At 38.4% G+C, this 27,804-nt stretch overlaps 1 protein-coding gene across 2 annotated transcripts in view; it reads left to right on the forward strand.

Moving 5' to 3' along the window:
* LOC149538989 (ATP binding microtubule motor family protein) overlaps window positions 1-27,804 on the forward strand; it is a 172,559-nt gene that overhangs the window by 61,005 nt on the left and 83,750 nt on the right. For both annotated transcript variants that reach the window (XM_089800375.1, XM_089800376.1), the window contains exons 9-10: window positions 20,517-20,599; window positions 25,393-25,504. In XM_089800375.1, coding sequence (XP_089656501.1) covers window positions 20,517-20,599; window positions 25,393-25,504 — 195 coding nt within the window. The remainder of the gene's footprint in view (window positions 1-20,516; window positions 20,600-25,392; window positions 25,505-27,804) is intronic.

The raw sequence follows: 27,804 nt of genomic DNA on the forward strand, positions 1-27,804 counted from the left end.
CATCAACACTCTACTTATTTGAATTCTGCTGATTCATGCCAGTAATATTGATATCAATAGGCAAGAGCTAATCTGAAATTTTGTTACAGAATTTTTACAATTGTGATAATTCTATACATAGAAGTTTAGAACCTTGCTGATTAGATCTCTTCTTTCTGTTGTATAGCCTAGTAAGTTATCAGTTGGGCTTCATTAAAATCTCTCAACACATTAATTGATGTCTCTTACCCTGTCATAGCATAAAAATTTACCAGTAGAGTTCCATGGAAATGAAGACTGTATGCTCAGCAGAGTGTTGCTTTTTGCCAAAATTGGTATCTTATTCGATTTAAAACCTTGTGATTCTGTTACAAAACTACTGAATGGCTGAATCAATCCTTATGTAGTATGAAATCTGTCATTTAATTGCCATTCCTTCTGTGTACTCATCCAAATATTCAATTGGCAGCTTTATCTTTTCTTATATGCTAACGTGTCCCAGACTTTTCTGAAGATATTAATCCAGGAATGAAGTTCCACTTCCTTCCAAACTCCCAGGATGCTTCCTTAAAAGGAATTGCTTCCCCTTCCTCATGTCACTACCTTGTGTGGCAGCCAGCTTTGCTGTTATGATCTGCTTATTTATATTCATTTGTTTTTGGGAATTGGGTTGCACCATGGCCACATTACATGCCTTTACTTGCGCCTCATTTGGTACACCTAGCCTTTTTCTTCCCTAGACATGGATGCCCAGTGTTTCGAAACCTATGTTACCCCAAGTTTGCGATTCAAGTGGACAGGGAAACGGATTTCCATGTCATTTTTTTGCCTGAGTAGGGGATAACAGGGACAGCTATATGTATAGAAATCTGAATTTTCAAATATATTCACGAATCTCAGAATTCAATAACATTGTAGCATTTATCATAGTAACAAAATTATCAATGTCATTCATCAAATCATCAAAGAACATAGCATCAAATTGAATCATCACAGAATTATGTTAAGGTACGGTATAATGCAAAATTGAAAAATCTGAAAAATAAGGAAATAAAAAGTATTCGGACCTAAAATGCTTTTAACTCCCCTTTTTTTGAGACTCTTTATTAAATTTTAAACCAACACAGTGATTAAATTTTAAAATAATAAAACAGTAAACAACTAAACTATGATCTTAAAATCACTGATTAACGAATCAATAGTTTTGTTAACCATTGATTTGTCATGTCCCCTTTCTAGAGTGGACATCAGAGACGATAGAGTTGGCCTATCATTAGAGTCTCATAGGCTGGCAGTGGTGTTTAGGGACTCAGTCAAGGTACACAGTGTTCAGATCTGGAGTTTCAGACAGTAGGAGAGCAGTTCCTTAATTGTAGGAGTTTCCTACATTTTAGGAGGTGGAGACGGGTTACATTCTTGAGTCTCTACGAGATCATTCTATGGTTTCAGTTTTGGGAGATTTGGAGACATTCCTATTTTTTAGGAGTATCCCTATTTTTGAGGGATGAGACTGTCAGTTATTTCAGATTATTTGGCATCAGTCACAGGAGGTGACGAGATCATTTTCACCTTGTAGAGGTGTTTTGGCTATCAGTTTGCTATTTGGGAAATATTTTAATATATTTAAATATTCTCCTGAGTTAGCATTTTAATAATTTAAATAAGGCTAAGTTATAGCCATTTTGGAGTAATAAGGGGGTTTTGGCCTCATCTGGGTGAATATCCCTTGGTGTAATAGCTCGTTGGAAAGATCTTGAACTTTTCTAAATATCTCTCTTTTGACTCAGAGCATTTCGGTGAACGGATTTCTTTCTATTGGGAAAAAGGTCATTTTCTAGATGCTTGACCACTTTAAAAATGAGAAATATATTATTTTATAACCTAATGCAACATGGAGACACTTTTAGGGTTTGAGCTAAGTTTGGTGGGTTATAAGGAGGTAAAGACAAAGTTCGAAGGCATTATTGACATATTACATCTTGGATTTGTGTTTTCTGCTCTGATTGAGCTTTCAACATTTGGGATGCCAAACCCACTTGCTTTGCCTGTTTGGGACATAGCCCCCAAAACAATGGTCTGGATTCTTGGAGTTAGAAGCATTGTGGAGATTGTGCATTGTTTCTTCTGGGGAACGCAGTACTGAGTCAGAGTTTTAGCTGGGGTCTGGGTAGTTTACCCACGTGTGGGCACTTTGTAGCTGTACGGTCCTGCCTGACAGCCATCTACTTTTCCACGTACAACATTTGAGAGTTGGATTTGGCCGTAGCTTCCTTCTGGGCTCATATTTCACCTTCACGCCTTCAGGTTGGCTTTATTCTTGGTTGTAATCATCTAGATATTATTGTAAATCTTCATCTGGTTACATATTAGGCGTATATTCAAAAAATCTTCTTGAAGCGACTTTGCTTTAAATGTAATTGGAATACATTTTCAAAACTGGTTCATGTTATTGTACTTTTGTTATTACTTATTGAAAAATCATCAAAAATATAAAACAATCAAACCCTTCTGCAACTTTTGTCTATAGCTCTGCAAGAAAATTTTAATAAATAGGGAAAATAAATTTAAAAATATAAAAATTACAGCAGATCAGCGGAAGAGATCCATTAGGGATCTTTCATGATTATCATTAATAAATTGATGATCAATGGTTAACAAAACCGTGGAATCTTTTTAAGCAATGAATTTTTTAACATTCTTACCTTTGAGATTGACTGCTCAACTAGTGAGAAATTTAATATTATTATCTCTGCAAGGGCAAACCCTCTCTCTGCCTTCAAACATAGCTTCCTTCTCTTCCCAAAGGAAGTGAAAAGCTAAAATGGTCTAAGCTTGTGCAACCGCTGCTGCCTTGTCTCTCCAAACACAGCACCAAACTCAGTTTCCTTGTTTGTTTTCTCAACTCAAAACCAGCAATAGAATGTAGAGGTATTGTAATGTTATAAGCTTATACACGTTTTTGACTTATGATTGACCATTTCCAATTCAAAATCAGCTAAAAAGTAATGTTTTTGACTTATATAAGCTTATAATATATTTTAATATATTTCTATTAGGGTTGTATTATATTAGGGCCGCAAAATTCAAAAAAGCTTGCAAATTATTTTAAATAGATGTTGGAAATTCCAATCTGTTTAGAGGATGGCTTTGCCATCACCAGCCATCGAGGGGATAGTCAATGCAAGTTGGAAAAGTTCAATGGCTGTTTCCAAAAATTGGAAACATTTTCCAATTTTTCCAACCAATCAGGGACAGCTTGGAAAGGTCCCCGACCGTCCTCCCATCCATGAAACTGCTTCCATTTCTGAAACTTTCCCATTAAGGATCGAAATGAATTTCTGGGTAACATAGTTTGAAACACAAAAATGCTATGGCTGGAGTTTATAAAACCCTAACATGGAGCATCCTTGTCCTTTGGTGTCAACAAAATCTCCAAAACTTTCCTACATCCAATATGGTCCAGATATAACTATCATTTGCCAACAAATATCAATAAATTTACCTTCAACACAATCAAAATTGGGACAATACCTTTTTCAGCACAAACTCCTTGCTACTGTCAAAATTCCTTTATGATAAATATTAAAGATGACATTTTCGAAGAATATTAGAACATTCCAAGAAAGTTGGAATGGACCTAAAAGGGGACAGTACAATATCTGGCCTTTTCCTTAATCTAACGTGTCCTCACTTTATGGGGACAATGTAATTTGTAATATATATATATATATATATATATATATATATATATATATATATATATTGCTATGGCATTGATGGGGAGAGACTAGGTGATACACCAAACTCCACTACTTAGGGGTTATAGATAAAGCCCAAAAGGACAACTAACTACCCTTCTTCTGACAATATATTTACTCTAAGGTTTAGTAAAGGCTTCGATACAGATTCCAAGTCTTTTGTATCAATGTTTTAAACCCCTCTTTGATCCCTAACTCTTCCCACTTGTTGGACTCCTTTGAAACCATGCATTTCCCTTTAAGGTTCAACCCTTAAATACCTTGCAAAACCCTTATGATGGGCTTTTATAATTTACCATGGGTGGAATGGACCTTTGACATCTTTTTAATACAAATCCAACCAATTTAGATGAGTTCTATCCCTTCATTCTCCCCAAATTCACAATTGGCTATAGTAGACCTAGTTAGGAGGCCTAATTCCTATTAGGTCAGCCTTCTCTATTTTTGGGACTTATCTCAAATTTTCTACACAGGACCACACAAAGAAATGGCCTTTTCAAACACCCTTTTGGTAGTTCTTTCAAATCCCAAAAGATTAATTTTTGACTCTCTTAGCAACTTGCCAAACGCTTATAGGGCTAGTTTGAGGATTTGGCCTAATTAGGCCAAATTGGCAAAGCAAGTGTTAGGGTTTCTGACAACAAAACTTGACCAACAATTCAGACACCTTGGAGAACATATATTGAAATATCCCGAACAGATATTGACCCGATTTCTTCCTTAAAAATATATTCAAAACTTAAACATAGACAAATGTTTAGCACTCTCAAGTTATACTCACTACTCAGAATTGCAAAAAAAAAAAAGCATTTTTAGTCATATTGAAATAGTATACAATGTTTTTGTATGATGGTACAATTGATGTTTACAAGCGTGGGATTAAATTTCTCTCACACATTTGACCATGAGAGTAGTCTATATCTATTGACAATGTACCTCTCTACTGAAATGAATAACATGAAAGAAGAATAAAGAGAGGAAAGGTTACGGGCACCAATCATTGCTTGTAATGACTGGTTGAGGTGTATCCATCTGCTTCCATCTGTTCATTGCCTCGAACTACGTCCTTTCCATGCATCTAAACCTACATTCATGAAGAAAGATAGGTTAGATCCAATGGATCTAAGCAATACTAGTACCTCACTTCACCTCACATTCACAGTCCTAACATGCTACTCATCTTAGCAAAATAAAGATATACATCAGCAGAGAAAGAGGATAGTCACGAAAAACAAAAGCATTAAAGGGATGAGTCATATTTGATTTGAAACCTTTTATTTTTAATATCAAAAAGAGGCAAACATTAAAGGGACAAGTCGAATAGGCTTGAAACCTTTTGTTTCAGATGAAGTAATAGGGTTGAAAACATCAAGTTGCAGAAAGAGAATAATACAAGGTGCCAACAAGATGAGTTAGAAATGGAAAATAAGACTACAGTTAAGAGCAAAATATTCAAGTATGTACAGCAGGAAAGAAGTATATGGAAGATACCAAAATATGGAGTAATGTCAGAACAACAGAATATGTCTTCATTTTTGAGATCTTTTGATCATGGCATAAGTGAATGTAAAAAGAATATGGCAGAAATTTTTCAGAAGATCATGACAAAAGTAAATAGCCATTGTATCCTAATAAAAAATTTAAAATCTGAACATGTCTTGGCTGAAGCAAGTCAAATTTTTATACAAGGAAACCAGAATGAGGTAATGTCAATGGTGCAAGGAAATAAGGAGAAACCAGAGTCATAGCTAGATATATTTTTGAAAAAAAACCAGAAATAAGATAAGGGATTTTTCTTCTTTCATTATGACAAATTTTGCAAGAAATTTACAGCTCACAGCTGTAATATCGCTGTCATAAAATAGATTATTAATCAAACTATTGTTAGTGGGTCGATTGATTTAATATATCTCGAACCCATTTCTGTTTTGTTTCCGTAGTTTGTGTTGCCATCAGCTATCTTTGTACACCTTCGGAAAGTTTTCCTCGACGGATATTTAAGCACGGCTTGTAGGTAGTCTTTAGGGATGCATTTTGGATTATTTCTTGGTACTGCAAATTCCTGTTGGAGTTTTGGTTTTGTTTGCCATTTCAGAACAGAAAGATCTTCGCTATTTGGCTTGTGCTGTTTCAGTGGGATTCAACTCTCACCCTCTTCCGTTGTTGCATGTGATACTTCGTTCGTATTTGGAAAATTGGAGCACTATCTTTTGGCAAATACTATTTGATTATCTCTGTGTTTACTTCTCCTTTTCTAGTTGTTCATGGTTGTATTCTTTTTACTTTTCCCACAACACGATTTTGTTCGTTTATCTGCACCATCAAACGAGCTCAAGGTTGGCACCAAACATCATCTTCCAACACTGTACGACTCACCTATTGTACGACCTTTTGGGCATTCTAGACACCGTACAGATACCACAACATTTATCATACGACTTGCAAGCTTCCACTGTATAGACTAGCAAGAGATACCGTATGACCTGATACCATCACCTTACAGACTGGCAAAAAGACATTGAACGATTTGCACCCTCAGTATAGACTCCTACTTGTGGCCACCGTACAACTCTCCTTCCCATTGTACAACCCTACAATTGTCTATTCCATACGGCGATTTGCACTCCTCATTGTACGACCTTGGTTTTACCACCGTATATCCCCCACAAGGCCTACAGTTTGCTCCACTCTTCTATACGCATTCCCTGAGCACCTGGCATCGAAGAATTTGATATATAGAGGAGACATCTATTTGTGTACGGGGATTGGAACATTATAGTGGTATCAGAGCTTTGATCTTGCCAGCCTGTGGACAATGAATGAGAGTTTATAGCCATAAGAGAAGGACCCATTCTATTGATATAATAGTTGCCAAATCGGAACCCACAATTGCCAAACTCATGCAACTACTAAGAGAACTTGCGAGGAATCAGGCACAGATCAATGATACTTAGAGACTCATGGAAGAGACTCTCAAGAAGTTGATAGATAATAAAATATCCTGAGAACAAAGTGGTCACAACGCGGACTTAGTGTCGGGTAAAGCAAACCCTCATCCAACACGCTCTCGACCTTCCATGCCATCTTTTTCCCCACGGACGAAGACACCACCCAAAGGGAAGCAATTGACCTTTGAAGAAATGCAAGAACAGCTGAGAGAAGATTGGAAGAATGCAAATTTTGAGGAAGATATATCCTGTAAAGATTATTCAGATCTGAGAATGAGATACTCGAGAGGTGGAAACAAAGGATATTTTAATGATGATCTCAGGAGGAAGTTGAGTAAAGTAAGTCTGTTACCATTTGATGAATCTAGATCCATATCTGCGCAAGCGTGAGTAATGAAGGTAGATACTTCCAGATTAATCCCATGCCAGGAGAAGAAGCAATTAAATTTGCGGCATTACACTAGGAGGGAGTTGCGCATGAATGGTGGCATCACGACACCATCACACTAGGGCATGATCAAATAAATACCTATGCGAAATTCACTGAGAGATTGATAGATTGATTTGACGGTAAAGATCCAAAACTCGTTTTCAAAGATTTGGCACAACTGAGGCAAACTGGATAGATTGACTAGTACATTACAGAATTTTAGAAACTCTCTGTTTTGGTCATGAATATTTCTGAAAGAAGACAGATATTGCTCTTCATAGATGGATTGACAGAACCATTGAAGGGTTGGGTAAAAGGGTTCAATCCTGCCACCTTGTTGGAGGCCATTAAAAAAGCAAGGAGTATGGCATCATCAACAGCATGATCCTTACGAAGTTACATTCCAAACCGTTGGTGTTTTCGAGGGATAAAGATAACAAACCTCCACTGAGAAAGTTGTTGTTGGACAAAGCTACCAGGCAGGAGCTCTAAAGGAAGAAACTGTGTTTCAACTCGAAAGGACCATGAGAACTTGGGCATAGATGCCTTGGAAAGGAAAAATCCACTACATTGAGGTCGTGTTCGATGATGAGGACGAACTGGAAGATATACCCTCCGAAGACAACCAACCCCACGAAGACACCAAAATGGTTAGTCTGAACCGTACGGAAAGAATTGTAGCACTGGTGCGGCGCGGAGGAAATATCGCCCTAGTCGGTAGCCTGAGGTGCACGGTATTTCGTGTATGGGGAACCCTTCAAGGACAAAGGGTTATGGTGATGCTAGATAGCAGAGCCACTCTAAATTTCCTAAACTCATCTCTGGTGAAACGAAGAGGTCTACCTACGAAGACGTATGCAGGATTTCAGGTCAAGAATGCTAGAGGGACTCCTTTGCCTTGCACACACCTTATTCCTCAACTAAGTATCACACTGGCGAATCACATGGTGATCGAGGATTTCTTCAGACTGGACCTTGATGACATGGAGGTTATTTTGGGCATACAGTGGATGGAGACACTTGATGAATACAGTCAGAGCTTCAAACAGATGGATTTCACTTTTGTTGTCGATGGGAAGAAGGTTTTTCTCCGCGAAGTGGCAAATGAGGGTTTGAGAGAAGTTTCAACACATCGGATGGAGGCAATTCTTCGGCGTGATGACGTTGCTTGGGTTGCATACTGTTTTGTCTCAACAGAACCTACAAAAAGGGAACAGACACCTCCCCAGGATGATGATCTCCAAATTATCTTCAACGATCATGATAAAGTTTTTATAGACATTCCTTGTGGCATACCGCCTCATCGAGGGTTTGAACACACTATCGAGTTGGAAGCAGGAGCCAAGCCGGTCATAACCACACCCTACCGCCATGCCAAGAAATTCAAAGATGGGATCGAAAAGATGATTCAATAATTGCTAGAGAAAGGTTGGATCCGTCCCAGTTCTAGCCCTTTCGCGTCATCAGTGGTATTGGTCAAAAAGGATAGGACGATGTGCATGTGTGTGGACTACCGTGTGTTGAACTAAAAAACAATAGAGAACAGATATCCCATTCCAAGGATAGATGAGTTGTTGGATGAATTACATTGCACAATCTATTTTTTGAAAATATATCTCCGTTCCGGATAGCATTAGATCGGCATGAGGGAGGAAGACGTGGAAAAGACAGCTTTTCGTTGTCACTACAGGCATCATGAGTTCTTGGTCATGCCGTTCGGTCTAACGGATGCACCTGTTACATTTCAATCATGCATGAATCGCATCTTCAACAAACAATTGTGTAAGTACTTACTGGTATTTTTTGATAACATTCTCATTTATAGCAGGGCATGGGAAAAGCACTTGAAGCATCTGGATGAAGTCCTAAAGATCATGAAGGATTAGTCTTTGTTCTCCAAGCAATCAAAGTGTGAATTCAGTATGACAAAAATATTGTACTTGAGACATGTTGTTAGTAAATATGGCGTTCAGGTTCATTAGAAGAAGATTCAGGCTATCCTTGATTGGCCTCTCCCAAAATCACTCACAGAGTTGCGAGGATTTTTTGGATTGTGCAGTTATTACCGAAGGTTTGTAAAGGGGTTCTCTTAGCTCAGCGCACCACTAACAAATCTGACAAGAAAGGGGTCCTTCCAGTGGAATGAAAAGGCACAACTCACTTTTGATAAGCTGACGGAAGCAATGAGCACTTGTCCCATGCTTGGTTTACTTGATTTCACTCGATCGTTCATTATGGAGTGCGATGCATTCGGAGAAGGCATTGGCATGGTACTGATGCAAGATAGACACCCCATAGCCTATGAGAGCAGGAAGCTTACACAATCAGAACGCTTATATTCCATCTACAACAAAGAGATGTTGGCCATTGTACATGCACTAACCAAGTTCTGGCAATATCTGGTGGGTACCAAGTTTGTTGTTCGTATGGATCACAATAGTTTGAGATATTTTCTGGAGCAACGAGACTTGAATGAGAAGCAACAAAAATGGGTAAGCAAGGTTCACGCTTTTGATGATTTTGACATCGAGTATGTGAAAGGAAAGAACAATATGGTTGTAGATGCTTTGTCCAGGAAACCCGCCATCTGCTTACTAGCCCATATTTTAGCAAGTTGGAAAGCACATTTGTTGGTAGAATATTCCAAAAACACATTTGCTTGTAAGCTAATGGATGACAACACCTAGGATGATAGGTACAAAGTGGTGGATGACATCATTTACTAAAATCGGATATTTTTAGTGTCGGAATCCAAATTGAAGCAAAAAATCTTGGAGGTACATGACTCACCCTTGGCAGGACACTCGAGCTTCCTCAAAATGTACAGATGTCTAAAGGAGAGGTTTTCATGGAAAAGGGCTTAAAGGAGACGTATTGCAATATGTAAGAGTGTGTGGTCTGCCAACAGAACAAATCTGAACATACTGTACTTGTTGGGTTATTGCAACCTCTACCAATTCCAAAACATAAGTGGGAAAGTATCTCGATGGATTTCATAACTAACTTCCCAAAGTGAACGGAAAGCATTGTATCTTTGTGGTGGTTGACAGATTGACAACGTACACACATTTCTTTGCCATCCCCTCAGGTTTTTAGGTCGTACAAGTTGTCGTTCTATTTTTTAGAGAAGTTTTTCGTTTGCACGGCTTACCCCGAAACATTGTTGGTGATCGGGATGAGCGATTCATCAGTGTTTTCTGGACAGAACTGTTTTGTTTGGCAGGGACAAAATTATCACCAAGTACTAGTTACCACCCTGAGATAGACGGACAACTGGAGATTGTGAACAAGTGGCTCGAAGGTTACCTTTGGAACTACGTTTCGACACAACAATGGGCATGGGTCAAATGGATACACGAAGGGGAATATTGTTGCAATACCATGTACCACATGTCCATCGAGATGACACCATTCAAAGCTCTAGATGGGTACGAACCCCTCTCCTTCATCGACACAGTTCTAGGAGATAGTCGCACACCAAGGGCAAAGGATTGGCTTCAGGAGGGATAGGACATCCTAAGATACTTGGCAAAAAGACACTGTACAGTCTGCACCCTCAGTGCAGACTCTTGCTTGTGGCCACTGTACAACTCTCCTTCCTCCCCACCATACGACCTTGCAATTGCCTATTCCGTATGGCCATTTGCACTCCTCACCGTACGACCCTGGTCTTGCCACCGTACATCCCCCACAAGGCCTACAATTTGTCCCACTCTTTCGTAAGCATTCCCTGACCACCTAACATCGAAGAATTTGGTATACGGAGGAGACATCTATTCGTGTACAGGGACCAGAACATTAGAACAACAAGATAATCCTTTGAAAATTTTCAAGAGATTAATAAGATACCAACAACAACTCCGAATCTGACATTAAAACAACAAAATGAAATTGTGTATGGCCCAACAAACACACAGTCACGAAAAGTAGAGAAGAAATACAGAGTTACAGCTACAGGTTAAGGAGTTACCATAATTCTAAATGCAAAGTCACGGCTATAACATAGCAAAAAATGGCTTTACAAATCTTATTAGTAATTACGACATGAAGGAGAAACCAAAGTCACACCCAGTCATAAGCAGTAAGGAGAAAGTTAAGAAATAATGGCTCACGACATGGAGAATGTTATCCATCACAACACTTATAGCTACATGAGCCACAAAACAACAAAATACTGAAGAATAGTAAGCTCAGTCATGGCTTACCCAGTTACAAGTAACAACAACACTCACGAAATCATCAGATTCAGCTAGTCGTAGCTGATGATAATCGAATATTGACCATTCCCTAGCAGAGAAGAAGCCATGGCGAACAACAAATAACCCAACAAGTGAAGTGCAGCCATGAAATAGCGGGAGAAAAAAATGGCTCACGGTATGAAGAAGAAGCCTCACATAGACTCGTAAAAAACAACCCTGCAAAAAACTAGGAGCAAGAAAAAATCAATCATGGCGTTCAAGCACTCTTGGCAAACAAGACCTAGTAGAGTACTCATGTCAAATGACCTAGCAGAGCATACCACGAAATGATGAAGCCAAGCAATGAAATGGAGTGATCAGTAGAAAAATCGCAGAAAAACCCAGAGTTTCTTGCATTTTGGCTAAGGGTTTCTTCAAACCCTATTTCTCCTCTTTCCATGCATCGACAAGTGCAATTCAAAGAAATATCTAACTTTTCTTTGTTATGTATGGCAAATATGTTACGTTTGAGAAGATTTTGGGTTCACAACTTCATATAAGGAAATGAAAATCTTTTAATTAAAAGTTTTAGTATGGGACTTAAGTTAAAAAGTCCATATTATTATTTTTAATTAATTTTTTTAATTATTGTTGCATTTTTTGTTTTATTGTAAAATATTATTATTTTAGTTGATGAAATTGAACCAACTATTTAATAATAATTACTTTAAAATAGAAGAAGTAATAGAAAGGGTTAATTAGGCTATTTTTAGCTTAAAGTGTTGTCAAGAGGGAGTTGTTCTAAATGCTTAAATGCCAGGGTAAGGAGTTAAGTTGCTATTTTTGGACTCGCCAATCAGACTCATGACTTTGGAGTCAATTATGGAGCTATTTTTGGCATCTGTAAAGTTTTCTTGGACTTGTTTACATGCATGTATAGACAAGGTATAGTTTGGAGTGCATGAGGCATATTTTTGGAGCTATTAGACTATTTTAATAGATAGTAAACTCATAATGTTTGACCCTCACTTCTTGATTTTGTGGGAAGCTGTTGTTTTTGATATTGTTATATACTCCTCTTGTTTATAGAGAAGGGGTTCAAATTTTGAGATGAGAGAGATGTGCATGTGCTATTCATCCTTCACATCTTTTTCTTGATTGTTATGAGCTATTATGCAGAGATATTGTTATTTGGGCCTTTGATCATAATACAGTTTTCATTGGATTCAGCTTTTGGAGTAAAGGATTTGGTTGTATGCTTTGTGGTGATTGATGTTATTCAATTGTGTTTTATTGATAATCCTTTTGGGTAATGTCTCGTTTTGCATCTTCCATGTCTGATATTTGTTTTTCATAGGTTTTGAGTTGTGTTTTCTTTATTGATATATTCGATTGTGATTGATTTCCTTTCGTATATTCATATTTTAACCTTCTCTTAAAATATTTATACGAATTAACAGTTCTTTCAAGTTGTGTTTTCGTGATTATCTCTCAAAACTGTTCACCGTGTTATAAGTATAATAGTGTTTTGCATTACCAATTTTGGTGTATCACCTTAGTTTCCATCATTTAGGTTTTCATTTCTCAAGTTTACCTCTTTACCTTTTTCCATACAAATTTCACGTCTCCATTAGCATAGGTGAGATCAGATATATCAGACAGGAACTAGCCTAGAATCCAGAGTTTCAATCAGGTCACAGGTTACCCACAACCTGTGGTTGATCCAATGTTTGTCCAAAATCACTGAGGGTTTCAGGACTTAAAGCAATTAGGGAGTAGATTTTGGAGATAAAAGATCTTTCTCGAAATAATAAAACTTACAAAACTCCTTAAAATAGGTTATTGAATTATACAACATCAATACAATAACTAGCATTCAAAATCCAATCTTAAACACATTTTTATAGTTAGATTGGAACACTAAGAGAAGAACCTGTAAGAGCATGCAAGACACTTGAAGTGACGTTTCCACAGACAATGGTTTGCGTCCATTGTCGACCAGTACGAGGGGCTACGCCCTCACATTGGCTGAAAGTTGAAGCTTTCTATTGACAGTAAAAAGTGTATCAGGATGCATTCCGTCAGTATCAGGATGTATGTCGTCGGTATCGGCTGACGGGGTGTGTATCGAGATGTATCTCGTCAGTATCGGGAAGGTTCTATTATTGTAACCGACATGTTGTATGTGGCCGAGGGATACCTTCGAGAAGGTTCCTCAGATAGTATTTATATCCTCCTTCAGGATCGTTGTAATCATTTGATAACATCACAAGCATAATGTAATATCTTGGCGTATGCGAATATAATAGAGGAGTTCTGCTATTCTTATCTGCTATTCTGATCCATTGTCTATATGCATTAATTTCTTTACCCAGTACGGTAAACATTTGGCGCCGTTGCCTTATGGACCTGGAAAGGCAGGTGAATGAAGTGTAATGCCGAATCAATTGAACAAGAATAAGAACAAGTTGAAGGAAAAGGACAAAATACACATAGCACAAGAAAATCTAATTTTGGCATAGCGAGCCGAATGCAGAAAGAGGTTTTAAAAGATTGTTGACAGACATAGAAGTGCGAAAGAACTGTTGGAAGAGACTCGACAATGGGTGGAGTTGGTGGAAGAAGCAAGGGAGTAGTTTTTGAATTTGTATTCGCCGAGGGAAGAGAATTTCGATGGAAGAGAATCGACTCACATGGCTCCGAGTGCCGAGGGGACAAGAGTGTGGAGCGAACTCTTCGTCTGCGATATACTTCTTTAAGGGACAAATTCGTTGAACAAAGACCTTTCTTCACCAACCAGTGTTAGCGTTGGGATACCAAGCGTCAATGTGGGGATACCAAGCGTTAGCATCGAGATACCAAGTGTTGGTGTCAAGATCGCAGGACCAAAGGAGAAGTTGACTAAATTTGATGGTGATGGAGTAGCTGATCCCATCTGACATTATAAAACCTGCGGAATGATTTGGAGGGCCAATGGCATAACGGATACAAACGAATGGATAAGGCAATTTTTGGCAACCCTACGGAGGGTGGCAATTGATTGGTTTATTGATACCGATCCACAAAAGTTAAACAGTTGGGATAACATTAAAAAGGAGTTTATCGCAGAATTTCAACTCTTGCACGACAATAATGAAATTGTAGTAGAGATATTCAATACTAAGCAGGGGAAGAATGGAATAGTCTGAGTCTTCGCTAGGAAGTTAAAGGACTTGATCAATAAAATGGAGAATAAGCCGATTGATGGGCTATAGAAAAGATGGTTCATTGAAGGCCTTCACCTGAAGTTGTGGAAGAAGATGAAGATCATGCCACCATCGACATACACTGAAGCGTACAACCGGGCAATGAACCTAGAAAGTGAATAGAAGACCAAAAAGAAGAAGAAGAATAGTTCATCCGATTCAGATGACGACACACCTTCCAGAGAAGATAGCAGCGATGATGAAAGCAGCAGCAAGAAGGTCCGCGCCCTTCAAAAGGACATGATTTGGATGATGAAAGAGTTCAAAAACATGCACAAGGAGACTAAGGGCAATGAGCTATAGTGCACAGAGTGCAAGAAAGAAGGCCAGACGAAGGGATCCTGCTTGAAAGACCAATTTTGTGAAATTTGCCAGATCATGGGACATTTAATAAAGGAATGCCCTTTCAACTTGAAAACAAGAGCATCACAGCAAGTGTTCCTCACACAGGAGGCGTCTGCATTACGAGGGAATGGGAACACCAGTACAGAGGGTGCCACGTGAGGAGGATACAGAAATAATCGGCGCAGTCAAAACAACAACAACAGTGGCAACACCAATAATGGTTGGGAGGAGTCGAATTCAGTACGATGCGAACGGTCGACCGATAGTCCAATGAAGCGCAATCAATTTGTGGGGCCACTTTGCCCGAGAATGCAGAATGGTGAACACCTTGAAATTGTTATGCAGATGGTGCAGACTCGGCGATCATGAAGATACTAAGTGCCCAAAGTCGGGAGTAAACTTGATCATCGTTGGGATGGATGAAGAGGAGGTATTGACCATCACTCGGAAGCAAGCAAAAGTGTACCCTGACCTGACGGAAGAAAAGAAGCGACTGGAGGAAGCGTGGGCAGAGGTCCAGAAAGCAACGTAGGTAGAGAAAGCACACCTCAAGGACACTACTGGTACCTCTACACAGAACTGCGTAGAACAGAACATCGTACGACAAATATTACAAACCGAGGTACCCGTCAAGATAAATGATCTGTTGCTCACTATGCCTCAACTCCGTACGACACTCATGAATATGGCTCCAATTGCTAAGCAACCAGTAGAGCAAGGAAGGGAGAAGGAAGGTGGCACAAGTGCGGAAGATCCGATGCTGTTAGCCCTCTCACCCGAACGACATCCGGTAGTCATCGAGATGGGAATTTTGGGGACTGTTTTGATAGAGACGATTGTGGATGGAGGGTTCGGTGTCAATGTGTTACCAGAGGATACTTGGAAGAGGTTGGGACAGCCAACATTGTGGCCACCTACATTCCAGTTGTTGACTGCCGACCAACACGGAATCAAACCATTGGGAATCCTCATGGCGCAACTAGTGACAGTTGGAACACAACCGTTCTTGCTCGACTTCATTGTCATCCCGCTGAAGAGGAGAGGATACGAAGCTATTTTGGGCCGTGGATGGCTCGTGCAAGCGAAGGCCAAGCATGACTGGAAGAAAAATACATTATCACTGGAAAGTAAAGGGAGGAAATTCATTATTGATCTGTACACGCAAATGGTAGGTGAAGAAGCTCTGTCATCAGATTTTGAAGAAGAGGATGAAGGGAGGCAGCGTATGGAACTGGATCATGAGGGAGTCCTGCAGTTGGAAGGAGGTTCAATGGACGACGATCTGGATTCGGTGAAGTGTTTACCACTGGCAGATAGAGGAGTACGAACTCTTTCCGAGCTGTAATATGTTAGAGGTGGATGAAGGTGAGAAAGAAGAGGAAAATAAATGTTTGAAGGAATACAGAGAAGTGAAAGAAGGAAAAGTGGTTACAGCTAAAGCCGAGGGGAAGAGCATACAGTACAAACCCAAAAAAAGGAAAGATCCCACCATATGACTGCACAGAAAGAAAATGTTACATCGAACCACGGATATAACAGAAAGGTGCCGGCAGCACAGACGACACATCATATGGTCTGCACAGGAAACAAAGAGGAAGGATTTAGCAGTACGGAGTACAGGTTCTAAAATCAAGAATGCACTTATTGACAAAGAGTGGCAGCCGATGGAATTCATGGTACCAAGTGTCGAAAACAAGCTGGGCGGAATCGTGTAATTTAAATAAACTTTGACGATTGCAAGCACAAAGGGCTACGAAGATGACATAGAATAGGCGGAAAGCATGGCACGATAAGCACTTGAAGCTGAACAGGTTTCAGCTTGGACTGCAGTTGAAGTATGACGGATGGAACGAGATCAAACCAGGGAAGTTTCAAGTGAAATGGGTCAGGCCGTACTAGATTCAGGAAGTGGGTGATAATTGAGAAATAGAACTATGGACGCTAGACGGAAGGAAGTGACCGACACAATGCATAGGTCGAAGATGAATGTCTACCATGAAAGAAATAACGCACCTCCGTGGACGAACAATTGAGAAAAGAACGACTATACGTATTGTATATATGTAAATATTGTACAAATGTAAGATAAGTAAGGATAGAGTTAATAAAAAAAGAAGTCAAAAAACAAAAAAAAGAGAGTTGAAAAAAAGGGAAAGGAGAAGTTCCGTATGGCATTGTGCAGCACCGCACGACATCTTAAGCTAGCCACCACGATATTGCATTTTATATAATGAACATGAACCGTATGACATTCCAAGCAAAGCACCGTATGGCATATTGTTTGCATCACTAACACTGTACGACATGAAGGTGTGGCACCGTACGGTCATCATGTGCACGGCAGTATGTAGCCACCTTACAGAGATTAAGACATTATATTGAAGGCAACTGGACCGTATGACATATTGGAAAGGGAGCAATACCTGTACGACCCTCCAAAAAGAACAACACCGTATGGTATACAATTGTGACAAGCTTATAAAGGCTTGAACTACGGTGTTCAATGACAGTGAACTGTACGACATTATAGAGTCCTCTAGGTACGACAACACAAGCATGATCACTGTACGTCTTTAAAAGCTTAGTCGACCAACATAGAGTCTGGGGTTTCCGAAGGTCATTATAGTAGCATATGTTCATCAGTCATGACTTGTCTTCCATGATCTTGAGTCAGATTGGAGTTGGCATTCCAGGGCAATTCGTTCTTCAAATCATTTGCATGACGGTTTGTGCTCATACGCGCAGGAGTATTCGTACAGATACAAAAGAAGGGTGACATGAGGTTTTGTAAAAAAAAAGGTCGACAAATCAAGAATGCTCAGAATGAGTAACGGATGATGGCAAAGGGAAGGGGAAGCACCAACAATTGCCATAAAGAGTGTGGGATCAGAAGAAATCGCAAAAATAGTGTGTTCCATGCATTTTTGTGTGGGTTTTAGATAGCGCCCGGGGCGCTGCCCCAAGACCCCGCTAGCCTAGACCCCTAGTCATTGCGGTTATCAGTTGTGGAAAGTGTTAGTCAAGGTACCGGCTTCAGTAGGGGTGGAGGATTAGAGTGCAGCAGCAACAGAGAAAGTAGGTGAAGGGTTACAGGAGGTGTCAGACCCTCTACCAGTAGCGGAGGAGCAAGATAAGGATGTTCGTTCTCGCCTAGCTGTCATCGCAGAGCAGAGCAAGTCCCTGGCAGAGTTGGTGCTTATAGAGCGAAGAAGGGCAGAGGCTGGGTAGGAAGCTCGGGAGACAGTGGAGAAGGCTTGGGAGGAGATGGCTGATTGACTTGCCACCCAACAGATTGCATGGGAAGCAGAGCGAACAACCCTGTTAGCACAGCTCGAGGAAAGTGCATGAGGGAAGTAGCAGGTAGCAGCAGCGACAACGTTTGGTAGAAGCTCTTCAGGAGAAGGAATCAGCGAAGAGGGCTCATGATCAGAAAGAAGCTGTGTCAGGAGGTTGCATTGATGCTAAAAGAAGTTGTGGAGGAGAACTCTTAGATCAGAGCTGATTTGAAGGTTAGGATAGATCAAGTGTATCAGCTTTGACGTAGTCGATCTTCACAGTCGGAGACGCAACCTTCTAGTTCATGATGTATTAGTCCATGTTTTTTGAATAATGTAGTTAGTTGTTGGGTTTTTGTTGTGTGGTCGTTCGGAGACGACTTTTCTTTTTTGGGGGGAATGATGTTGACAATAAAGTGTATCAGGATGCATTCCGTTAGTATCAGGATGTATGTCGTCGGTATCGGCCAATAGGGTGTGTATCGGGATGTATCCCGTCGGTATCGGGAAGGTTCTATTATTGTAGCTGACATGTTGTATGTGGCCAACGGATACCTTAGGGAAGGTTCCTCGGATAGTATTTATATCCTCCTTCGGGATCATTGTAATCATCTGATAACATCACAAATGCGAATATAATAGAGGAGTACTGCTATTCTTATTTGCTATTCTGATCCATTGTCTATATGCATTAATTTCTTTAGCCAGTACGGTAAACATTTTCCAAATAACTCTCGCAAGAGAGAAATTGAAATCTGAATCAGAAATCAAGCATACCAAATGAATGAGTCTCTTCTTCTTTTATTCTCACAGTAGTGACTCTTTGACTCCCTTCCTGGCTTTTCGTCTTATCTCTCCTTGTCATTTTTAGCCCACTTTATAATATTGAATTGACCTTTTATAATTTGAGTGCATGCTCTCAAAGTCAATTTTAGTATTATATGAATGTGCCTTTAACTTTTCTGATGTCCCAAAAAGGGGACATTACATATACAGACTCCAAATCCACCATTAAATCGACCACTACCATTCCACCCTTTCAACTGCAATCAAATTTGCATACTGCTGTAACCTGTGCCCATTGAGATGCATGGCTAGGGCATCATTTTACTTGCAATTGCCTTTGTCTCCCTGTCTGAAACCACTTGCTTCTATAATACACTCTCATAGCTTGAATTCAACCCAAGGCCACAAATTTTCAAGGGTGAGAATTCAAATTAGAGACATTTCTTAATGAAATCCTAGGTTATGTTGTCTGATCAGTCCAGAGAACAAAAGAAATTTGTAACTTCCTTCAAACTATTCAAAATGAATTCAAACCAAGTGTGAGTGAGGGTTAATACATTCTAATTTTTAACCATGTTAGTTATAGTATCATCCCAATCCAAATTCCGTACACAAAGTCCATACCACAGTCAGATTGACAGAGAAATCAAAACAGTTTATTGCTTCCTTCACTGCAAAATCCTCCAACACACAATCTGATGCATCAGGAGGGCATATAGGATGTTTGTACAACAACCTCAACGCGCTTCCACCAACATTTGAACCGGTTAGCCGTTGGAGACAACATATTTGAAAAGTTGCAACTCTTGTGCAGAAGTTGCATGATAACATTTTTGACAATATTGCAACTTTTTTGCACATCAACTTTTGGCAATCAACAAGCCTACTCAAAACCTTCCAAATGGTATCATTAGGCCATATTACATCGTTTTAGGTCCCCTCTGACCATTACATTGCAATTTCACCCTTGGAGCAACTTTTAAGCCATTTTGGCCAATATGGCCCTAAATGTCCCTAATGGCCATTTAGGCCCTAAACTTGACTCTTTTCCTATCTTCCCCATTACATTACTACAAAAGATGACTGATGGGGCCTTATAGATCATTTGACACAAATCTAGATCACCCCTTAGATAGGGCTTTATTGATAATCCTGTGCGCTCCTGCACCAGGCATGCAGCTGAGAAGGTTTAGGTTGATCACTCTTCACATAAGCAGAAGTAGGCAGTTCTAATTTTTTGTTGAAATAAAATATATCTCTAGGTTGCAAAGCTTTACTGAAATATAAAGAGGATTTTGTTTGTATTCTTCTGTGCACAGAATTAATGCAAATTTACAAATAAATCTATGTGCTGCACCATGTTATTAGCAAGTAATAGGGAGAAGGTGGCACAGTAAGAGTTCAATTTTGTGCAATGCTTTTTTTGAAACTATGTTTCTCATTGAAAACTTACAAAATCCACATTTTTGAATTGAATATTGGTTTTAATTGGATATGATACGTGATTTGCAATTTTATTTTGTATTTGCAATCTGATATCAATATGTGGTGATGATTATCTGTTTTTTCCAGGTTCTAAATGTGAGCCCTGGGGAAGAGAATTATGTTGATACATCTTTTGTCCTCAGACAAGCTGCACCCTATGTAAATATAAAGTAATATTTCTGGTCCAGATTGTTGGAGTGATGCCTAGTGTTTATGATATTATTAAGCTCACTTCTTGTTTCCTATAACTTTGACTCATTAATAGAATCTTGTTTGCAATTGTTCTTTAAAAAAATTTCTTTTGCTTGTAGAATGCTAATTGCTTATTGAGAGTGACTGTTGCATATTGTTTCAATTGGTGATATTTTATGCTATGTTGTTTCTCATATGGACACAATGTAGTGTGACTGCATGATGTTAGTGCATCCAGAACCTCAAACAGAAATAAGAAATCGAATGGCTTAACTGGCTTGCTCCTGTAGGTACTGTAAGTTATTTCAAAGAATGGTAGCAAATTAGGTAATAGCTACAGCTAAACATGCAGCAGCTGCAACCAGTGCATGTTATCAATACCCTCATGCTACAGCAATATCTTCCATGTTTTTCCTCCTTTTCTCATATTTCTCTCCCCACAAATCACTCAGCACTCTCTTATTCTTTTCTGTGTTTTTCTCTCCACAATTTTCTCTGCCCAAGACCCTGTATGTTTTGACATATATTGGCACCTCATTTCTTCCCAAAAATCTGATATTTTTCCTCAATCATTCTTGTCACCAAAATCAGATGTTAAACCCTCTTCTATCAAATAAAAAAATATGGTTTTCACCTTGAGAAATTGCTCCAAACCAAACAACCACTCTTCCATAATTTTTTTTGTCTGAGATATTTAGGTTCTTCAGAAAGTCCTTTATTTCTCCTGCTGGTCATTCAATTTGTGCAAGGGTAAGGTATCATAAAAATGATCTCCACCTTGGTTACCAAAACCCATACAAGCTAATTTATCTCCAAATTGGAGGAGATGGAAGCTTATTTGACCAAGGTAGAGCAGGCAGATTGCAGACTTTTAAATTTGACCTTACAACCCTCAATGGTAACCTTGGTCCAACCCAGGTTTATGGAGCATCTAGATAAACAGGTTAACCTCGTGGTTGCTTCTTGCCTCAATGAGATCATGCGAATAACATCTCCTACAACAGTCTACAATGATGTGGTGATGAAGAAAGTTTTGCAATTGATAGTGAAGAACTCAAAGGGCTTACAAGTTAAAGAAATTTCTATAAGGCAGGCACAAATTTGCTTGACATGTGAGGTCACTAGTACCTTTGATCCTGTTTGTGAGTTGTAGATACGATGATTTCAGCCGTGGATAAGCAACATACAAGTTCCTACGTCGGTGATTTGGAGGTTAGCTTTGACAAGCAAGTTGATGAGGTCGGTTGTATACAAGATAATAGCAGGTTGGGGTCTTTGTATGATGAGCCTTTATATACAAATAATAACATGGCAACACTTTGGTCTTTGCATAAAAATCAAGAGAATGGGGGAAAGAAGGTCTATGATTTTGAGAGCTTTGATGAACCATATATCTCTTATGCCCATGACATGAATTCAAAAGAGCAATCCAAGATGACACTGCAAGATGATGAACTGCTTCAACATGACAACAATGAAATGTAGATCTTAAAGAACCAGCTAAAGATTAGTGAAGACATGGTTGTGCCATCTTTGGTATGTTATGACAACACAAACAAGATGGTTGAAGATCTCTACAGGAAGGCTCAAAGGGAAGTGGAAGGAGATTGGCTTGTTACCGATTTGCAGGTCGTCAAAACAACTCTTGAAACTATGAAATCAGATTATTTATGTTTTCTGTTTGACAGGGATTATATTCTTAAGGTTGCTAGAAAATATATTGATCAATCGAATAAATGAATGAACGAGATTATGGAGCTCAATAGAAATCTTAAGTGGATGAGGCATTAATCGATGCTCAGATTTCTCTTCAGGAAGTAGAAAATCAGATTAGGATCATGAATCATTTTCGAGAACACGAGGGTAAAGAGAGGCAGGAGTTTTTTCAAGAAGTTATTGATGAACTTGATAGCATTCAGCAGACATATGACTTGGATAGTTGCCCCAAAAGACCAAGTACCAAATTTTCAGATCACATTCAGCTTATAGACAATCCCATGTTTGAAGTGGATGCTGATTGGATTTTTGATAATCCCCTTTTTGAAATAAATGAGGAACTCCTTTTGATTGTCATGAAGAAGATGATTTTGATTTCAGAATATTGAATACTGGTACAATTCCTAGTAGTGAATCTTGGTCACAAGATGAGAGTGGTAATGTGACTACTGTTGCTTGTAATTGGATCAGTCTAAATATGGTTCCCAATTTCACACCATACAAGAGTTGGATGGATCTCCTACATCAGCCATTGAATAGATCTTGGTGGAGTATTGATGAGAGTTATGTTTCACTCATAGCGAATGGCTTTACAATTTCATACGTACTCATAGCACCTATGTACTTGGGGGTTCTTTAGATTTATGATGACGATATGGTTTTTGATGTGCCCGTGGTGTTAGTTTTAGCTTTTGAGCAACTCGTTTCTTACATCATCTATTTAGGTCGGGTCATCATCATCTATTGGGTTATACATAGTCCCTTGATACATTTTTACCTCATCATATCAGTAGGTCATGACAACAAGGTTTGAGATCTAGGTGTTGATCGTATGTATCTATGGCTTGTTGAGGATTTTGTTGTAGATCTACTCAGTTTGAGGCTGGATGCGATGATGATCAGAGTCATGCAGTCTACAGGTTGATGGATGGGATGTAGAGTGACACCTTGTTTCGCAGTGTGGCCGGATTTGTTTTTAGAATGAGCTATAGGGCTACTTGTAGATTCATATGGGATCTTGGTATTGATTGCTTGAGGGCAAACAATCTCGAGGAGGGAAAATTTGTAATGTCCCCTTTTTGGGACATTATAAAATTTAAAGGACGTATTCATATGAAATTAAAATTGACTATGGAAGCATAGACTCAAATTATAAAAGGTCAATTTAATATTCAAAGTGGGCAAAAATGACAAGGAGAGATAAGATGAAAAGCTAGGAGGGGAGTCGAAAAGTCACGACTGTGAGGATAAAAGGAGAAGAGACTAATTTATTTGGCATGCTTGATTTCTGATTCAGATTTCAGTTTCTCTCTTGCGAGAGTTATTCGAAAAGCTTAAGCTTTCAACCAGTGTGAGGACTTAGCCCTTCGTGTTGGTAGACAGTGGACATAAATCCATTGTCCGTGGAGATGTCATTTCAAGTGTCTCGTATGCGCTTACAAGTTCTTCTCTTTGTGTTCTAATCTAACTGTAAAACTGTGTTTAAGGTTGGATTTTGAATGCTGGTTATTATATTGTTGTTGTATAATACAATAACATGTTTTAGGGAGTTTTATGAGAATTTATTGGTTTTTTATACTCTTGGTTTGTAACGGAATTTCATATGTTTGAGTTTTGAATATTTTAATCAATAAGAAGCTGAATAAATATCTATCGGGGATATTTCCTATGGTTTACATTACTGATTATGTATAATGCGATTACATATGTTTATGATCTATATGTTATATTGAGAATGAAATCCGGTCAATACCCGTTTGGGATATTTCAAAATGGAGGGTCAATTCTTGCAAAGGCTTTATGTAGTATTTTACAATCGAACTGAATATTTACTTCAAATGGGGATGTTGAGATCAAGGTTAGGTTTTTGCAAAAAGTTTCATTTTTTAGTACTTTTTGTTGTTGTCCGGATATCCAAGCAAATGAGACCTTGCAGGAAAATTGAAGTGAAGTAGAATTGAGACTTCCAAGCAAACTTGAATATTTCTAACGCTTTTGAGCAATACTTTGATGTTTGGACCTAGCTTAAAGGATTTCTCAAATTGGTTGTCCTTACTTAGTCACAAATGGGCAAGTTGACATATGGAAGATGTAGGGACTCAAGCAAAAAGGGGACAATGGATTTGAGTCCCAAGAGGCACAACAAACCTCCTTGCAAGGCGATAATGCAAGATTGATAGCTACAAAGAAAGAAAGGATCGCTTGTGTATACATGAGTGAATGCATGTAGCTATCCAAGTTGCATTGGTGGATGTATTTGGGCCAAGATAAGTCAAACTAGGTACATTATTACATTGAAGACATGATAATTTCTCAAACTAGGGACTGAAGCAAAAAGGGGACAATGGATTTTTTTGAGTTCCAAGAGGCACAACAAACCACCTTGCAAGGCAATAATGCAAGATTGATAGCTACAGAGAAAGAAAGGATCACTTGTGTATGCATGTAGCTATTGAAGTTGCATTGGTGGATGTATTTGGGCCAAGATAAGTCAAAGTAGGTACATTATTACATTGAAACCATGAATATTTCTCTAGCACATCCTATGTGTTACCTTTTCAAGTATGATCAACATTTCCTTGTATGTTTCATTTGATTATGATATGCTAAATGTAGAAGCCATTCTTTCCATTGATATAAAATGATACCTATTGCATATTATAAATTAAATGATGCTGAGATTCTTGCTACTCCCATGTTTACTTAGGAAATGTACTTTTTTGGGATATTAAGAAAAGATATTATTTATTGAATTTGTTAATATATCATTTCTTTTATATTTGCCATTCATTTGCAAAAGCTGATAGATTCTATGATATTCTAATCCTTAAAACTTAGAATCACATGTTCAATACTTATTTGCTTGCCTATTTTAAAAATTGAAACATATATTGTCACATACCGATATTTGTTGTGTATAACTTGTTATTTCTTTCAATTTTATTTTAGTACAGTTTTATTGTGTAATATATCAATATTTAAATTCTTTTGAAGTGATCTTGATAATTGAATTCTCATTCTTTTGTAATAATATTTTGCCCTTATTTCTTTCTAGGTTTACCTCCTTATCTGAAGAACTACCCAATTTCTCTAGACCCAAAAGATCTTCAAGTATATTATCCAAACAACTTCAGCCAAGACGAAAGAAGGTTCGTCTCTCACAAGAGGTGAGTTAATTTTTGCTTTGTGCCATTAGGTACATAGATTTGGATATTGCTTCTTTCATCTTTCCAAAGAGCTGAATTTTGTTTGTTTTGTGCCTTAAAGGTACATAGATTTGAATACTGTAGCTTTTAAACTAAAGAAGTTTATGATTTTTTAAGTCCAACAATTAGTTAACAGTTGGTTGAATTGTGTTATAACAACTGTAGCATTGAAGTAAGAAACTAATGGGATTCTATCTCAAAAGCAAAGCATGTGACTACCACTCATCATTTGATTACACCCAGTCTTCGCGGCTTTTTCCATATGAATTGTTTGATTGTTGATAAGTGTGAAGCCATGTATTAGAGAATCTGTTTTGTACTAGCCCATGATCATCCCATGTGTAAAGCCACCTTTAAGTATTATTCTCATTTCCTTTGTTAGGATAACTAAATAGATGAATAACCATGTGGCTGGCGGGAGTCAAGATCAGCATTAGATAGGTGAGTGTCTAAGTATATTTCGAAAGCTAGGTGGCATGAGCTAGATTTATGGGAGTTTATTTATCATCTTAGAGGCTCTATGTAATTGTCTTCAACGACTTCCCTTTTCTTGTGTACCCTCTTCTTTAGGAATGCATCTATCGTGGGTTTTGTGTTTGGAGATCTCTTTTGAAGATTTACACTAGCAAAGCTGCCGAGTAAGAGGGATTCCAAGTCTTCTGAAGTATGGCGTGGACTGTTTTGTCTATTTTACCTTATAGGTATTCAATAAGGTTGTTTTCTTTGGGTTCCCGTTCCTTGGTCACAACATAATTTTCAGCCCATTCACATTTTTGGGGATAATTTCACCACAAATAACCATAGGGATACCATGACTCAACATACATTTGTGAAATCCTATTCCAAGGTACTACACATGTTACTTATTTTGGATTGTAGGAAAAGTTTGAGATCATAGAGTTAAACTGGATTCAAAACAGGTTTCTGCACTATTGGCCACATTCGCACACTCAAAAATATTGTGGAGGCATGCTGATGCCTTTTAAATTCTGTTGTTGATTTTTTTGGACTTTAGGAAGACCTTTGATAAAATCCCTGGGTATTTATTGCTATCAAAGTTGAGACATCAACATTTCGGAGTCATTGATTTTGTCAATATGAGGCTGAATCAGAGAATTTCTAGACAATTCTAGACTCCTAATGGTTTCTTAGACAGTTAAGAGTACTGTTGGAGTCAAGCTGGTTTGCCTTGTATCTTGTTTTGGACATGTTTACATTGATTTCAAAAGTGTTCTCCAAGATTTTTGCCTGTACAAGCTCACCTATATGTATCAAAACTCAAGGTAAACAACCATCAGGCATTCATTGAAACATTTAACTAGAAGAGAAGTCAGGTAATAGAACTGAGTGGTTGGCAAGAATATCTCAGCATATATCTATTATGTTAGAAAGCAGGACAAATTGATATTGTATGAAAGTGGCAATAAAGAAGGTCAAAGATGTATTGATCAAGTTGATATCAACCACTTAAGTTTTAGAGAAAACCGATGACCAAGAGAGGAGCAGTGATTCCTTATTAAAGAAGTCTAATGTAGCAAGCAAGCAACACATTACAAATATGGGTTAGGCTCAAGTTTAAGACAGGACTGGAAACCGAAGACAAACTATGCAAGCAATTACATGTTATTAGGGAAGTGACTTATCGATATCCAACATACAACAGAATAAATTGAAGAAGTAACTAATGAATGCACAAATAATCGCTGAAGGAAATATCTATGTTACGATATCACGTGTAATAGTCACTTGACATTTTATGAAATAGAAAATGGTAGCATGCTGACCAATTTATTAATATGCGAAGCAATTCTGTTAGAGAAGTGATGAATATCAAAAGCAAGGTGATGATTAATGACATTATGCTAGCTGATTCTGTTAACAACTGACCATAATACTCTGGCTGACCAGATAATCATATCCTAACAGCAATATGGCTGACTGGTGTAATAATAACAATGTTATCAAGATAGAATTAATATATTCATTAAAGTGATATTTTCTTATTTGCAAAGGTTGTTAGTGATGGCATAATTCATATGCTGGTCAAATTGTTAAGGAAAAGATATGCAGAGTTACTTGATCTGCCGGACAGGGGGACAGTGGGAGGGTGGGATAGGGGGACAAGTTTCCGAGATGGGGGCACAGAGGGGCCTTGATTTGGGGACGATGCTGGCGGTGGATAGGTGGGTGGCGGGGGGAACAGGGGTGTATATACTATACATATGGTACTTAAAATGCTAGTTATGAAAAGATGTACTACA

The sequence above is a fragment of the Cupressus sempervirens genome, chromosome 9, assembly GCF_028749045.1.
Source record: "Cupressus sempervirens isolate cs-2001-9-10 chromosome 9, ASM2874904v1, whole genome shotgun sequence".
NCBI lineage: Eukaryota > Viridiplantae > Streptophyta > Pinopsida > Cupressales > Cupressaceae > Cupressus > Cupressus sempervirens.